The following is a 17674-nucleotide window of genomic DNA, read 5'->3' as shown; positions in this document are numbered from 1 at the left end:
TCCCCTGGATATTTTTATGTCACTAAATGGACTTCTCCAAATATACATAAAATATCTCATAGCATTTGAAAATATATTCATTATATATTATGAATATAATTCCAAATTCAAATAGAATACTGATTTAAATTCAGAGCCCAAATAATTCCTTAAAAATGTTCCAAAATTTTGGTTTCATATATAATTCTTTCCAAAATTCTCAAAACTATTTTTAGGGAATTTTGGATTCACTGAATGCATTTTCAAGGTTTTTGCCCTTTTTATTTAATTTTGGAGGCTTCAAATTTTCGCCAGTTCAAATTTTATTTGAATTTGATTATGATGCATGATGATTATGCAATGACAATCAAGACTAAGCTAGGGCTGTGATACTCTAGGATTTGGTTGAGCACATGTGGACTCACATTGGCAACCAGTAGATGTATCGGTTGAATTTCTTTTCATGCAAGACAAATTCGATTGGGTTGTAAGACTATTTGAATATATTTTTATTTTTATTGGGTTGCAAGATAATTTTGGATGTGGAACTATTTGATTTTAAACTATTTGTTATGTTTGATTTCATTCAAAGAATGCATACAGGCCTTCAGCTGCCGGACAAGATGCAGCCGGACGTTGGACGCACGGCCGGCGCATCCAGAGAAACGGCCGGACTACACCCCATTACCGCCGCCAAACGGATGAAATCCACACCAAACAGACATCTGTTAGGGGTCATGCGTTTGAGTTGGCCTTATATATGCAGGCACAGCAGCCAGCAGTCATTCAAGTAAAAAGTGAACAAGAAATCATGACGAGTTGGCAGCCAATGACAAGCACTACACTTTCGTTTCTTTCTCAAGAAATGGCAAAAGCTTTTGCACTTGGATGCACTGTTAGAACGAACTTAATTGCAAGCATCATCAACTCTCGTACATTCAGGCGGCGATCGCTGGTAAAGATTCAACGGTACTGCAGCTTCTGAATCCCCCAAACCGTGACAAGCATCACCAAGGCACCAGTCTACGATTGAAGGCATTGTCAGCCGACGGAATAAAACTTGTCGAACAGTTCCTCGTACCAGATTTGGCCGCTCGGAAGGTGCTGCATGGTCTCCTCGCTACAAGGTCCAGGCTCCTAGATGGCCAACCAAATGAAGAGTTTCATCACACAGCTAGAAGCCCAAGATCTCCAAGTTTGCCGCCACATCTGCAACACGACCGCACGGTGAAGTAGGGCCATGAAGCAGCAACCATTTACCATCTACAGTTCACAAGGTAGTTTCTAACTACACGAGCTGAACACTACGGGTATATATGTCAACGGTGTCTGGGTGTCAGTACATGAGCCTTCCTCCTCAAACATGTGGCGAGATCATCAGACTACTGGCCAACCTTGGCAAGTCAAAAAGTATCCAGGGTTGGTAGCACATACAGATTTACAGAGACTGGCTCCTGCAGAACAAAGAATCCAGATGCGGCTATGTTAGTATATGGCATAGAAATTACTAGTAAATTCATATTGGTAGGTTGAGTGAAAAAAAGTGCCCCTTTAAAGTTGTTCAACCCCCGCAAGAAAGAAAGGAAGTGTCGTTCAACAAAACAAACTCCTATTTGGGTATGCTGAAATCTAGGGAAAGCCCAACGCACTATGGTGCTGATAACAGTGAAACAGGTACGTAACAAAACAACTTGGGTTTGAACAATCTACAGTCAACAATCTGCAAAATTGTCATATCTTATGCAGCAGTATGCACATGTTCCTATGACTCCATCCAAAATGCATATCTCACAAGACTTGGGTGCTGTCCAAGTACATGTTTTCGTGGTAGGTACTACAGGCTAGGTTTTGGACACCAGTGGTGAAGTCGGTACAGATTACTGATTTTACCTGGCATGATAGGACCAACTGAGTGCAAATCATTCAGGCACGAGGACTGGAAAGAAACAGCTCTTCTCTGGCTGCTCTTAGAAGATGTAACTAAGCTTAGCTAATATGGTAGGTCACAATCTTGTGCAGAACAGCAATCTACTGTCCCTACTACCGAGTATATATATGTAAGAGTAAAACTGTAATCCCTTATATTTCTTTCCCTATCAATAAAGCAAAGCGATTTATACTGTTGTGCCCTAAAAGTGGAAATGGTTCTACACCTCAAAATTTCTGTTATAACTTAATTCATCTATCATGCTTCAGTAAAACTTAACTCGTCTTGCTGGGAAGCAGTCCATCCCGGTTCATAAGCTTCCAGAAACCCAAGCTTTGCCTTGTTTGGGAGGTCATGCGGATGGACAAATGGAACCCCTTGCGGCCATCCGATTTCAGTTCGGATATTATCACAAGGACTGTCCAATGACCGTATGTGACTTTCACATTCTTTGAGATTGCAAAATCTCAGTTTGATGCCTCTCCTGTCTGCAATATCCTGGACACGCTCCTTGAGCACTCTCTGTGCCTCTAGGCGAAGTCTTTTGGAAGGAGGGAGTGACTTTGTTCTTGTAATTCCCTTTTTTTTCTTTGTCACGGAGTTAGGTGATGCTACATAAAACAATTAAACAAGTCATGGATACATGGTATTGCAGTGACAGGGCTGTCTCCAGGAATTTGGGGCCCCGGTGCGAAATACAAAAGGATTGTGTTACGGTGTGGTAATAATTTAGCACGATGCGCGCTCATCGCCACATATATCATTTGAGACATTATCACTCCATGATCTTTGCATGTGTGGTTGCTGAGCATCCAATCGCACTACCTGAATTCCATTGCCTTGGAGTACTAGAGGTTGCACATTCACGTGATATGAACACCAAGTAATAGGGTTCTAAATTTTAAAAATTCATACCCCCTCCATTTCATATTATTAGGTGCATTAGGAATTTAGAAAAAACCAGGTATATTTGATTTCTACCTGTTTGATTCCCTAATTTGCCCCTGGTTGGTCTACGGAAAAAAAAGGCCAATGGATTCCCTAAAAAAGGCCCATGAATGTTGCTTTGTGATTTCAGCTCCTCTTCAATTCTCACACATAACAGGCAGACCCAAAAATAAAGGAAGCATGCAGTAGGGAGTTCTGCCTTCTGCGAGAGAAAAATCTTTCTACTCCATCAATCAAAGGAATCCCATGCATGCAGGGAGATAATAAGGAGACTGCGGGGCCGTGTGTAAAGAAGGAAATAAAGCGCTAGCCGGTTTAATCGATCATGCATGACATCCTGTGCGTAATTAGTGCATGATTGGTGCGATTTGGGGGGCCCACTTTTTCGGGGCCCTGTGCGGTCGCTCACCTAGCACGCCCTCGCCGACGGCCCTGTGCAGTGGGACTCCCAGTTTGTAATCCATGAAGTCGTAGAAGTTTGATACACCATACCGACATTAACATGGTAATCAATTAGGATGGTATGAACTCTGAAGGACAATTAGGAAAACCATGTCTTCATTTCAAAACACACTATTATTACCATTGACAGGCCCTCGGAAATCGAACCTCCTAGAGTCCCGTCATGTTAGTGATACTGAAAGGCATAAAAAAAATCATATGTAATAATATTCATGTCAAGCAGGCACACGATTATTATTTGTTGTTTGCCTTATTGTTGGAACAAGCATGTTATTGCCCCAGCCAGCACAGGAGAGTAGTGGTGAGTGGTGACCAGTGTCCTGTAACAGCCCGGGGTAGCACCCCAAATAGAAATTGGTTGTTATTTTATTTTTGCATCATAAGTGTTGCATAAGCATCATATTGCATTAATTAAATTAAATAATTTGGATATTTTATTTGCCATTTGTTAAATGGTAAATAAGATCTGTCAGCCCAAAAATCTCTCCACACTTTGCACAAGTTTTTCTTGTGACATTTGTGAGCCACACAAACTGTTTAATTGTACAAGCCCCTAACTCCAACCTCTAGTTCAAATCTCCTCCATGCCCTTTTCTCTCTCTTATATTCAAATTCTTGTCAAACATTGCTCAAACCTTCTGGAAATTTTAGTGGAGCTTGGAAATCATTCAGAGAGGACACCATAAAGTTTTCTTTCAATTTGGAAATTATTTGGACCCCCAAATAATTCGTTTCCCTCCTTTTGTTTTCTGTTTTTAATTAAATAGGAAAAAATCTTTGCAGTGCACAGTTCAGTAGGCCCATTTCTTTTCTGTGCGGAGGACCCAACTAACTCCGCCTATGTTGTCTCAACATAGCGGGCCTCCCCCGCACGCGGTGGCGTGCCGTATCTTGATCTGGATACGGTGGCAAGTGAGCGAGGATCAGGTCGTCGCATCCTTAGAGGCGCGCTACATCGGCGCCCGGATGTAGTGGAAAATGAACAAGGGTCTTCGCATTTGACTCGACGAGTGCGAAGGGTAAGGAAGCTAGCCAAGCCTAGGAGGATCCGCTTAGGTAGCTGGAACGTAGGGTCTCTGACAGGGAAGCTCCCGGAGCTAGTTGATGCAGCGGCGTTGATATCCTTTGCGTCCAAGAAACCAAATGGAGACAGAAGGCGGAGGAGGTGGAGGATACCGGCTTCAAGCTGTGGTACACGGGAACGGCTGCAAACAGAAATGGCGTAGGCATCTTGATCAACAAGAGCCTCAAGTATGGAGTGGTAGACGTCAAGAGACGTGGGGACCGGATTATCCTGGTCAAGCTGGTAATTGGGGACTTAGTTCTCAACGTTATCAGCGCGTATGCCCCGCAAGTAGGCCACAATGAGAACACCAAGAGAGAGTTCTGGGAAGGCCTGGAGGACATGGTGAGGAGTGTACCGATTGGCGAGAAGCTCTTCGTAGGAGGAGACCTCAATGGCCACGTGGGTACATCCAACACAGGTTTTGAAGGGGTGCATGGGGGCTTTGGCTATGGCATCAGGAATCAAGAAGGAGAAGATGTCTTAAGCTTTGCTCTAGCCTACGACATAATCATAGCTAACACCCTCTTTAAAAAGAGAGAATCACATCTGGTGACTTTTTGTAGCGACTAACACTAGCCAGATTGATTTCATTCTCTCGAGAAGAGAAGATAGGCGTGCGTGCCTAGATTGTAAGGTGATACCTGGAGAGAGTGTTGTCCCTCAGCATAAGCTGGTGGTTGCTGACTTCCGCTTTCGGATTCATTTCCAGCGGGATAAGCGTGCCAAAGTCGCTAGAACGAAGTGGTGGAAGCTCAAGGGGGAGGTAGCTCAAGCGTTCAAGGAGAGGGTGATTAAGGAGGGCCCTTGGGAGGAAGGAGGGGATGCCGACAATGTGTCAATGAAGATGGCGACTTGCATTCGTAAGGTGGCCTCGGAGGAGTTTGGAGTGTCCGGGGAAGGAGAGGCGAAGACAAGGATACCTGGTGGTGGAATGATGATGTCTAGAAGGCGATTAAGGAGAAGAAAGATTGTTTCAGACGCCTATACCTGGATAGGAGTGCAAACAACATAGAGAAGTACAAGATGGCGAAGAAGGCCGCAAAGCGAGCTGTCAGCGAAGCAGGGGGTCGGGCGTATGAGGACCTCTACCAGGAGTTAGGTACAAAGGAAGGCGAAAGGGACATTTATAAGATGGCCAAAATCCGAGAGAGGAAGACGAGGGATGTTGGCCAACTCAGATGCATCAAGGACGGAGCAGACCAACTCCTGGTGAAGGACGAGGAGATTAAGCATAGATGGTGGGAGTACTTCGACAAGCTGTTCAATGGGGAGAATGAGAGTTCTACCGAACTGGACGACTCCTTTGATGAGACCAGCAGGCGTTTTGTGCGGCGAATCCAGGAGTCTGAGGTCAAGGAGGCTTTAAAAAGGATGAAAGGAGGCAAGGCAAGGGCCCTGATTGTATCCCCATTGAGGTATGGAAAGGCCTCGGGGACATAGCGATAGTATGGCTAACCAAACTTTTCAACCTCATTTTTCGAGCAAACAAGATGCCAGAAGAACAAAGACGGAGTATATTAGTACCAATCTTCAAGAACAAGGGGGATGTTCAGAGTTGTACTAATTACCGTGGAATTAAGCTGATCAGCCATACAATGAAGCTATGGGAGAGAGTCATTGAGCACCGGTTAAGAAGAACGACAAGCGTAACAAAAAATCAGTTTGGTTCCATGCCTGGGAGGTCGACCATGGAGCCATTTTTTTGGTACGACAACTCATGGAGAGATACAGGGAGCAAAAGGACTTGCATATGGTGTTCATTGACTTGGAGAAGGCCTATGATAAGATACCGCGGAATGTCATGTGGTGGGCCTTGGAGAAATACAAAGTCCCAGCAAAGTACATTACCCTCATCAAGGACATGTATAATGTTGTGACAAGTGTTCGAACAAGTGATGTCGACACTGATGACTTACCGATTAAGATAGGACTGCATCAGGGGTCAGCTTTAAGCCCTTATCTTTTTGCCTTGGTGATGGATGAGGTCACAAGGAATATACAAGGAGATATCCCATGATGTATGCTCTTTGCGGATGATGTGGTGCTAGTTGACGATAGTCAGACGGGGGTCAATAGAAGTTAAGAGTTATGGAGACAAACCTTGGAATCGAAAGGTTTTAGGCTTAGTAGAACTAAAACCGAGTACATGAGGTGCGGTTTCAGTACTACTAGGCGCGAGGAGGTTAGTCTTGATGGGCAGGTGGTGCCTCAAAAGGACACCTTTCGATATTTGGGATCAATGTTGCAGAAGAATGGGGGTATTGATGAAGATGTGAACCATCGCATCAAAGCCGGATGGATGAAGTGGCACCAAGCGTTTGGCATTCTCCGTGACAAGAGAGTGCCACAAAAGCTAAAAGGCAAGTTCTATAGGACGGCGGTTCGACCCGCAATGTTGTATGGCGCTGAGTGTTGGTTGACTAAAAGGCGACATGTTCAACAGTTAAGTGCGGCGGAGATGCGGATGTTGAGATGGATGTGTAGCCACACGAGGAAGGATCGAGTCCGGAATGATGATATACGAGATAGAGTTGGGGTAGCACCAATTGAAGAGAAGCTTGTCCAACATCGTCTGAGATGGTTTGTGCATATTCAGCGCAGGCCTACAGAAACTCCAGTGCATAGCGGACGGATAGTGTGCGGATAATGTCAAGAGAGGTCGGGGTAGACCAAATTTGACATGGGAGGAGTCCGTAAAGAGAGATCTAAAGGGTTGGAGTATCACCAATGAACTAGCTATGGACAGGGATGCGTGGAAGCATGCTATCCATGTGCCAGAACCATGAGTTGGTCGCGAGATCTTATGGGTTTCACCTCTAGCCTACCACTTGTTTGGGACTTGTGTATATGTGGATTGCCTAGCCCTTTCCATCAGTTCGGCCTTTTGGTTGTGTTGGCTAGTGCATGAAGTTTACCAGTTCTTCCCCACCATTCGTCGTCCGTTGTCGTCAAATTGCTCTCTGCCGTTGTGCCCTCTCCAACTCCTCCATCAACTCCACGACATCCATGCGCATCTCCTGGCGCGTTCCCAGCAAGCACAACTTTCCCTAGCTCCTCCGCAAAACCACGCTCTGGCGGCTACCTCTGTCGTCGCTCTGGTCCTCCACAACCTTCCTGTCTGCACCGGCACCCTCTAGGTGATACCGGCCTTGTCGCCGTCGGCATCTCCGGCTTCCATAGCTCATGCTTGTGCTGCCGCTAGACGCACCACGTCGACCGCACCCCATAGCTCCTCCTTCCAGGCCAAAGAGTGGTCGGGAGCACCCTCCCCATGCATCACCGCCATGCCCACTGGTTGCGAGAGGGCGCCGCCACGATTTATTTTCCCGTCCGAGTCCATGACATGTGGGCCCAGTCCGGTTTTGTCCAACCGAGCCGGTTTATTTTGGCTGGCTGGTTCTCATTAGCCGGTCCGTCTCGATGCAGTATGGCTTAGTTCTTTTCAGTTAGACCCTAGGCCGCAGGCATGTGGATCCGTCCGACCAAGTTAGCTATTGACCAAGCCAGATGAGCCCATGGCCCGCCCATCAGCCTCCCTGGTTAGGGTTGGCTTTGATGTGAAACCCACAACTTACCCACGACCACATCACTGCACAGTCAGCCTTCCCCGGTCCCGCTGTCAGTCACACAGGCTAGCTTTGCCGTGATGCAAAATATTCTAGGGATTATAATTATAACTATAATTTCTAGAAAATCATTTAATCTTGTATTATTCATACATTTTAATATATAGCTCCAAATTTGACAAGTTATATATGAAACTTGCTCCGAAAATTGTGTAGATCATGAATATGCCATTTGCATCCATGTTTGAACTGTTTAACATGTTTTCATTTAAATTGCATTAATTACATGCCTAATTAATAACTAAACCATCCTAGGTCATATTGATATGATTAAACATGCTATTTTGATCAGCATGATACATAGACCATTAATATGTCATATTGATGCACGTTTGCACCAAGTAAAATTGGGATTAGGCTTATTCCACAATTAACCTTTCTTTTGTTATACAGTATTTGGGGAATGCTTTACATATATTTCCAGATTTCATTTAAAATGTGTGCAGATAGTCCTAGTTTATGCATCTCACCATCCTTACCGTGTTCATCCATGTTAAGCACCCTTGACAACCTTCATCCTTAATTGCCGTGGTTAATCAACATGTCATATATTACATGTTAACCCATTAACTTGATTCATGTGGCATTTGCATATCATTCTTGCCATGTCATGCATCACATATCATGAACATGTTGGATCCTTTGACGCAATAGTAAGACTTGAATTTGTTGTTCCCTTTCCAGTATTGTTTCGCTTCTTCACGGATAGGATCCGGATATGATGTGAGCTACTAACAAGGTTTGCGAACGTACCAAGCGTGGATTCCAAGCAAGACTTACAACCCCATCCTTGATCATGCCTTACCCATGCTCTCTCCCTCCTTATTGCGCTAGGGTTACGGTGCTTAGTGGTTTGCGATACCTATTCCTTGCATGGCCTGATTTTGATCCTCTAGCATATTATTGCCTTGGTTATACTTGTCCTAGGATGACCTGCTTCATTTCAACCTTGCCATGTTAGTATGCATGCTTAGGATTTATGCTTTACCAGGTTGTCTGCTGCTTTATCCTGCTTATGGGTAGTTATTAACCTAGCTCTGTTACACTCTTTTATGCCATGAAGTTATTTGTGCAATTATATGAAATGTGGTAGTAAGTTAGGAAGGTAACGGTGGGAGGCCATGCATGGTTTATGCATCGGTGTTTTGTTCCACTCCAGCCGACCTAGGACCCAAGTTCTTGTTGTCTTGATCCGAAACGAGCGCACTAACCATACGTGGAGGTTTATGAGGCCTTCCTTGACCGAGTACCTGAAACTGCAGACCTAGTCCAGGGGTCACAAGCTGTTTTTTCATTTGCCTTTTGTACTTTGAACCATAGGGGGATTCCCTGGTGGCTCGCAAACTTTGTGGAGTGGAAGGCGGTTATTCCCGGGTTCGGGCGCTAGCCGATCCCTGTCGTGTACCACATTTAGATGAGTCTAACTCGGAGCTACGGCGGGACTATCGATTCTGGTTAAACTCAACCGGGTGCCTCCCTGGACTTGGATGTAGCGTAGGGGAGTGTCATAGTTGATCAAAACCCCGCTGGTACATGACATAATGTGCTTAGCTGGCCTTTTAAGGACGATCAAACGTGTGGGTCCATTGGCACACCCCTACAGGGTTAACTCTATTCGAATTGCTGCGTCCGTGGATATGTACGACTTGGTGATTGATCTAGGTTCACAGCACAACTTTAACTATTAATCTCTAAAACTTGCCCACCCTTAATCCTGTTAGCTAATAGGCCGTATTACCACTTAAACTAATTAAATAACACCTGGCTACTAGTGTGAGTGCCTTGGGGATTCTTCCTCATGGGAATGTTATGAAAGCAACTTATCTCTATTGCATAGCCCATGGGGCATATATACATTACACATAATTTGGGTACAAGGAAAGTAAACATGGTCTAATAAGGACTCCTAGATCTGTACTAGTACTTCCTAACACCCCCCCCCCCTTTGTAATGCAAAGCGAATGCAACAACATTGCATTTGAAGAAGTGTAACACTAGGAAAAAAATGATAATCCAAAATCCGCGTCTTGAGACTGTCGTCGTACCATGAAGGGTCTTCAAAACCTATCAAGTCAAGCCAAAAGGAATAAAGAATGGCACACCAGAGGAAGACACCGCATCAATAGAAGATACAAGAGAGGTATCAAAAGAAGATGGGTTGTCAAAAGAAGATGGCACATCAAGAGAATGAAGCATTGCGCAGAAAATCATAGCCCACAACAACTGACGGTGAAAGAAGCTCTGCGGCTAAGGACAATGGGCATAGATCGACAATGCAAAAGAACTCCATGAAAATCCTAGGGCAAGTAGGCCACAAAAGTTGTATAGAAAGGACCAGAACCAGAAAAAGGTTGACGGACAAAGGTATTGTGGACTCGCATGGCATGAGAAACACAAAATATCAACGGATTTGATGGACGCAACAGAAAACAAAGAAAACTAGAAAGCACATACTAGACTAGATGCAATGGCAGCGGAAGAGCACACAACAACGAGAGCACACAACAACGAAACACGACGCATGTGCGAGACGGGACCAATATAGGAAACACCGTCAAGAGCCAGCGGACGGCGAGGGCGATGCATACCCAGCGAGAACAGCGGCAGGTGGCAGCTAGCGCGGCTAGCAAAGGCTAGCAGAAGCTCCTGGTGAACGAAAGCAGAGCACAACCAGCCAAGAAGAGGAACCGGCGGATGCAGCGGGGGCAGAATCTGGTGGCCGGCGGTGGAGATCGGCGGCCGGCTGCGGAGATCGGATCCAGAGGCAGCCGGCTCAATCATGTGTTTGATCCAAAGGCTGGCTGGCGGCGGGATTCGTTGGAGATCGGCAGCTAGCGGCTCGATCCTGTGTTCGATCCAGAAGCAGACGGCTCGATCAGGAGTGGCGGGCGGCACACCATGGGGGCGGATGGGACGAGGGAAGGAGCCGGCCTAGGTGTGGAGGTAGCAGCAGCAGCCGTGAGAAATCTGGCGGCTACGGGAGAGAAAAGAAAACAACGGGACCAAAAAGTTTGGTGGCGACGCGATAGTGGATCAATAGCACGAGTTGCGCGTGCTAAAAAAAACCTAAGCTCTAATACCATGTTATGAAAGCAACTTATCTCTATTGCATAGCCCATGGGGTACAAGGAAAGGAAACATAGTCTAATAAGGACTCCTAGACCTATACTGATACTTCCTAACAGGGAGATGCGGGGAAGAATGCAAGGTAGTGTTATCTTTTGCAGTAGGCATAATTGGTTCATATGCGAGCCTTACTTATGCGCTCTCATTCCTTATCTCTAATAGAAGCAAGTTGTAGCGTGTCTCTATAGAATGCTTAGCGCTTGAAGCCGCTGAAACCACATACATACCATTCCTTGAGAATGATGCATATGTAGTGCAGATCTGATGTAAGTCTTGCAAGTACAGTTGAGTACTCACCTTGCTTAATTATTCTTTTTCCATGGATTGTTGCAATCCAGACGGTAGCATTTCAGGAAGCACGTGTGTTATGGACAATGTCAGGTGGTTATCCCACAGACAATGATCTTGGCAGGGATATGGACGCCCTTTGCTTTTCTTTAAAGCCTTCTTAAGGCATTTGTATTGTTTACATGTCTAAGGTATATTTGCTTCCGTTGTATGAGTTGTATTTTGGTCGAAAGGCCCTTGTTGTCTTCATTCGTTATATTTGACTCTCCGGAGTTGTTGTATTTCTATGTTGTTGTTGCAGATTCTTTCGTGACTTGTGTTGTGATACCGACCGTTCCACCCAGATGGCATCCACGTTCCACATGTACATCGTGTGAAGGTGGCGCCTTAGGATCGATATTATGTAGAGGCTAGCCGAGGTTGCTAGATCTGCATAGTGCCGGTCCGGGGTGATACATGGCCTACCCTCAAGCTTGAAATCCCCTTGATTAATAGCCCTATGTGAAGCTCCTATGCTGATCTGATTTAGCATCAAAATTGGGGCCTAATTCATCTAGCAATCAATCTTGGCCCCTCTTTAATTTTGTTCCGCTCGTGTACCCTTGCACTCCACCACCCAGAACTCATATATGACAAATTACACTTCTGTGAGACTGCACCACATTATTCATCAGAAATATTATCTAGAACAAAGTATGACTTTTGGCAGTCAGACTATGGCTCATAAATTAGGACAGAAGGAATAAGGAATGTGCTCGTCCTGGAGGAAATAACAACAACATGGGGGCACAACAATAGCTTCAAGCATAATTCACATAGCAAAGACTGGGAGGTAATAACTTACCATCCTGCTCTGCCTGGGATGATGATTCATTGTTCTTGGGAAAAAGTTGATCAGCAGAATGATCTGTTTGCATGAACTCAGTAACTGTTACGGGGACCTGAAACTGAGTATCAACACCATGACCAGCAGCTCCCATCTCTGAACCACCAGGCCTAGCAACAAATCTCGGTGTGAGCTTAAACGCCAAAGAACAACGCCCAAACATACATCCCTGCAAGTTTCCAACCTCTGTCTTGTGCACAGCTGGATTTACATAGCCAGAGGTTTCCTGATAAAGCGCAAGGCCAGGATATACAACAATATCATGTGGACCAAGGTCCCCATCAACAAGAATCCAGCGTCCATGCAAGTCCTTGATATATAAGCCTGACCTATCAGACTTAACTAGTGTAAGCAAAGTCTTGTCGATCTGTTGCTCCTGCTCAGAAAACATGAGCAATTGACTGTCATCGGGAGAAGCAATACCATGCTGCTGTGCTTCTTCAAATGATGGCCTCGAATGGCAACATGCTGAAAGAACAGAGGACGACACTTCCTGGCTTCTCAATGGCATGTTGTCGAGTATCTCAGTAAACACACAACTACGGAGATTCAGTGAGAAGCTAACCGCATCCAAGATATCTCGGCAAACTTTCCCAAGCATTGAAAATATGTCGGGCAGCCCAGACGGGGACAATTCCATTGCGCCACCATGCTCTCTGACAGTAACACCAGGCCTATAATCATACATTTCCAGCCACATTTGAGGATCTGCATAGTAACCAGATGTCTTCCACTCGCGGGCGTCATCCGAATGGACAACATCGCCCACCGAATCATACACTCGCTGGTGGAAGAAGAGGCGAGCGGAGTCCAGACCAGACCTTAAGAGGGCAGCATCGGCCGGAGGCAGCTGGATGATGGCTGCCGAGTACTGAGCCAGCGACTGCATCAGTGTCGATACGCATATCTTGTAGCTGTCGGAAGCGAGGCCCTCGACGGCCGCGAGATCGCCGAGGCGCACGCGGCCGAGAGACGGGAGAATGTCCCCTCCCGCGTCATCCATTGATGGAGATGGTTCTTGAATCTTGATTTCCAGGGGAAGTCTCAGCGCGGGCATGGATGTTTAACTGAATCCCCCTAAAAGATTCTTGAAATATAAACTGCGGCGACTCTTGTGGGGTCAACTGAAATCGATCTTGCGCGCTGAAGAACACTGGCGTAATCGGTGGAGAGCTCGATTAGATTTGGATTTGATTGCTGCAAGCAACATAAAAACAGAACTGATACCCGAGAACGAAGAATGTCATTACAGCAATCCATCGGATCACAGATAGGGTTCCTCACCATCATCACCAGTAAAAGAGAAACATATCCAAGCCGGGACGATTCGCTTCTTCACTCCACGCCTGCGAGAAGGCTCGGGTGCAGAAGGGGGTCTGGCATGTTGTCTCGTCTCCCGTCGCCGGCGGAGAGATTGCCGGGTGACGAGGCACACGAAATTGTGAGGAAGGACTGAGACTGAGAAGTGAATAATAACCAGCTAATTTACGTATTTTGATGGTTCAACACTAATTATATCCCCATCTAGAAAACACTAATTATATCTGATTTATGCCTTACACTTACCATATTTTATATTTTGATAAGATTTAATTTAATTTAAGTATGGGTAGAGAATACAAGATTTGATTTGAATATTTGTAGGGGAAGGAAAGGAAAAATTCAATTCAGTTATGATTTTGGTAAGATTTTCTTGTGATTTGATTGAGTTAATGCAGGACGTGATTTTGGGAACATAGCGATTTGGTTAGATTATTCTAAATTACTCTATTTACGTTGGTTTAACTTTAGAGAAAAGTATGTTTGATCACTTATATTCACCAAAAATATACATTTGGTCCCTCAAAAAAATTCGAGAGACATTTCGTCCCTCATGTCTCAAAATCGGACACAATTAGTTCAAAACCAGAAACGGAGTGGTATTGGGCTGACGTCTCCCGGTTTTACCTCCAACATCCCATGTTGACTGCTATGTGTTGCTGGGCCCACTCGAACCTCGGCTCCTAGTCTCCCACTTCGAAGCCAAAGAGAAAAAAAAACTCACCCCTCGTTGACTCCCGTTCCCACATCGCCGCTGACACCCACCACTTCGTCTCCTACCCCTCTCCTCACAGATCAGGCGGCTGCCAAATCCACCTCACACCCCCACTGCACCTACGGCGACCCTTTCTCCTCCCACGACCACCTACGACATTGCCATCTACGTCGGCTGATTCCTCCGTCCGCCGATGACGCGCGTCACGCTCCCTCCGCTGCTTCCTTCCCCAAGCTAGATCCGCTGCTCCCGGCCTCGCGACCATGGCTGGGATTTTGGGCATGACTCCGGTGACCTTGGGTGCTCCTCGTCGTCGCCTATTGTGCCCCATCTCGCGGCTGCAGCAGTGCTCTTGGCAAGCAGATGAGGCGGGTGACGACGCAGCCGTGCGCATCGAGGACAACTCCGGCCACCACGACTATGGTGCGGGACAGGGCATGGCGAGGCAGAGCTCGCCGCCGGATCTGAACATGTGGCTAGGTGGGGGTGGCGCGTCGCTCTAGATCTCGTCAGAATCGGGCACGCCCCGTGTGAGGGAGTCTTGGACTAAGGGTCCTCGGGCTGCTGCCTATCTCTTATGGGCCGGACAGGTGGGCCGCTCTGCAACTACTAGAAGGCCGAGCTATAAGGCGACTCTGTGTCCGGACAAGAAACCTTCGAAGCCTTGGTGTGTCCTCCAAGTCAAGATAGGAGAATCGGCATGTTTATCCCTTTATTGTAACCGACCATGTGTAACCCTAGTACCCCCGGTGTCTATATAAACCAGAGGGTTTAGTCCGTAGAGGCTAGAAGAAGAACCATCATCCTACTTACCTAGGGTTTAGTTCATCTGATCTCGTGGTAGATCGACTCTGTAACCATCCTATACACATCAATACAATCAAGCAGGACGGAGGGTTTTACCTCTTCGAGAGGGCCCAAACCTGGGTAAATACTGTCCCTGTGTCTCATGTTCCCCATTGATACAAGATCCACAGCTCGGGACCCCCTACCCGAGATCCACCGGTTTTGACACTGACATTTGTGCTTTTATTGAGAGTTCCGCTGTGGGATCGCTGAAGGATCGATGGCTTGCCTAGTCATCAGAGATGGCATCCGCACCGGGGACATCTTTGTTCCCGGCCAGCTCTTCGCATTCGGTGGCATCGTTTGCATGCCAACTCGAACGGTCACCTCGACCAGGTCGACAGCTTTGCCCCTAAGCGTCAAATCAGGTTCGGCAACTTAGAGTACGTCATTGATGCTCGGGGCGATCTGATCTTCACCGGGTTCTCGGCCTTGCCTGAAGAACCTGAAAACCCTGAAGGTTTGACTTCGAACTCTCTTCCCGACCCTATCCCTGGGTCTGCCCTTACCTCAGATCCAGCTTCAAGCCCAGATATGACTTTGGCATCCGAAGACCAGGAGTCAATCCTGGCCGGACTTGCCCCTCACACCACCATACCGAAGGTTGGCTCCGAAGAAATCCCGGATACCGATTTGTCTAGTCTCTCCCTATTAAGCGAGATGCTAGATCGGATCCAGACGATGAATATTACGGATGACCCATCCTTGACCTATGCTCGGATCGGTCTTGAGGCAGGCCATGGGGAATTTTACGTCCCACCCACCACCCACTTAGTAGCCACAGTCGAAGATTTAACCGACATGCTGAACTACGCTTCTGAGGAGGCCAACGACATGGATGAAGATGTTGACGCCACAGCTCATACTGCTATTGCCCCTCCCACTACTGGACGGTGGACGGCCATCTCCACCTACGATGTCTATATGGTGGACACCCCCAACGATAAGGGCGATGACACCAATGGAAAGAACGGCAACAGCACCCCCAGAAAAGATGGCGATAAGCCCAGCGAGGAGCCGCCCAAACGTCGACAACAGCGCAGACGATCCAAGGGGCATAGGGGCAGGGAAAGCAACACGGGCACCGGAGAAAACGATACCCCGGACAATATGGAAGACCTAGCGACCACGTTGCCCTCGAGCAACAGCTCGATGACTCGGAGGGGCACGAGGATCAGTACAACCCTAAGGACCTCAATGACTCCCTGGACAACAACCACCTCCCTCTCTCCGAAGAGGAGGCAGCCTCGAAGCCGAGGATTTCATCGTCCCTGAGGACCCGCCGGATCAAGAACGGTTCAAGCGGCAACTTATAGCCGATGCACGAAGCCTGAAGAAGAAGCAAAAGCAGCTGAAAGCCGAACAAGACACCCTCAACGACAGATGGACGAAAGTCCAAGCAGCCGAAGAAGGGTATGGCAATGAGCGGCAAGATCAGAACAAAATCTACCTACGCCGACGTTTGTTGCCACAATTCAATGATGAGGCCCTTGAGCCCGCACCCCCAAGATATACTCAGGCACACCAGCCCAACCGCCCCCCTCGAGGACGGGATAGGACAGCTGGAGAGGCCGAAGACCCACCCGCACTACCTCGGCGGAGAGGCAAGGAACCATTGTTGCCAGAGGACCCATACGACCTACGACATGACCTGGCCACTAGAGCAGGTCAGACAAGATCCATATATGGATCTAGAGGATACACTCCCGCTGGACGGGATGGATACCAAGCTTGGCGCGACTGAAACGATAGAGCTCGGGAGCAGCACCGGGCCCGGATGGCAGCCGATCTCCAGCGTGACATGGCCCGCGTTAGGAGCGGCACTCACCCAACGTGTTTTTACAGATGAGGTGATGCAGCATCAGTTTCCCGAAGGGTTTAAAACCGTAAACATCGAACAATACGACGAGACAACATACCCGATCGTGTGGATTGAAGACTTCCTTCTACACATTCATATGGCCCGAGGAGATGATCTCCACACCATAAAATACCTGCCATTAAAGCTTAAAGGACTAGCCAGGCATTGGTTGAACAGCCTCCCCGAAAACTCCATTGGGAGCTGGGAAGAGCTTGGGGATGCTTTCCGAGCTAACTTTCAAGGCACTTACGTTCGGCCTCCAGATGCCGATGACCTGAGCCACGTGGTCCAACAGCCCGGTGAGTCAACCCGGCAATTTTGGAATCGGTTCTTGACTAAGAAGAACCAAATCGTCGACTGTCCGGATGTTAAGGCGATAGCCGTGTTCAGACACAACATTCAGGACGAATGGCTAGCTCATTAGCTCGGCCAAGATAAGTCAGAGACAATGTCGGCCCTTACCTCACTCATGACCGGCTTTTGCATGGACGAAGACAGCTGGTTGGCTCGTAGAAGCAACAACCCCGAAGACCCCGACACCTCAGAAGTCCGGGACAGAAATGGGAAACCACAACACAACAAGAACAAGCGTCGACACAATGGTGGTGAAGCCGAGGACACGGC

At 47.2% G+C, this 17674-nt stretch overlaps 1 protein-coding gene across 4 annotated transcripts; it reads right to left on the bottom strand.

The window, feature by feature from the left end:
* Window positions 1–707: 707 nt before the first annotated feature.
* On the bottom strand, window positions 708–13779 carry LOC123052623 (uncharacterized). 4 transcript variants are annotated; one of them, XM_044475877.1, is made up of 4 exons: window positions 13536–13779; window positions 12267–13461; window positions 2186–2517; window positions 708–1433 (listed from the first exon to the last, which is right to left on the bottom strand). In XM_044475877.1, the coding sequence occupies exons 2-4, from the start codon at window positions 13363–13365 to the stop codon at window positions 1383–1385; spliced, it is 1482 nt and encodes a 493-aa protein (XP_044331812.1). In that variant the 5' UTR covers window positions 13366–13461; window positions 13536–13779; the 3' UTR covers window positions 708–1382. The 4 variants fall into 4 exon arrangements, with proteins under 4 accessions (XP_044331812.1, XP_044331813.1, XP_044331811.1 ...); XM_044475878.1 differs by having other exon boundaries at window positions 2187–2517; window positions 12267–13505; window positions 13593–13779; XM_044475876.1 differs by having other exon boundaries at window positions 13593–13779.
* Window positions 13780–17674: the final 3895 nt, after the last annotated feature.

The sequence above is a fragment of the Triticum aestivum genome, chromosome 2D, assembly GCF_018294505.1.
Source record: "Triticum aestivum cultivar Chinese Spring chromosome 2D, IWGSC CS RefSeq v2.1, whole genome shotgun sequence".
NCBI lineage: Eukaryota > Viridiplantae > Streptophyta > Magnoliopsida > Poales > Poaceae > Triticum > Triticum aestivum.
Note: the sequence above shows the minus strand (reverse complement) of the source record. Positions and strands in the feature narration are given on the sequence as shown.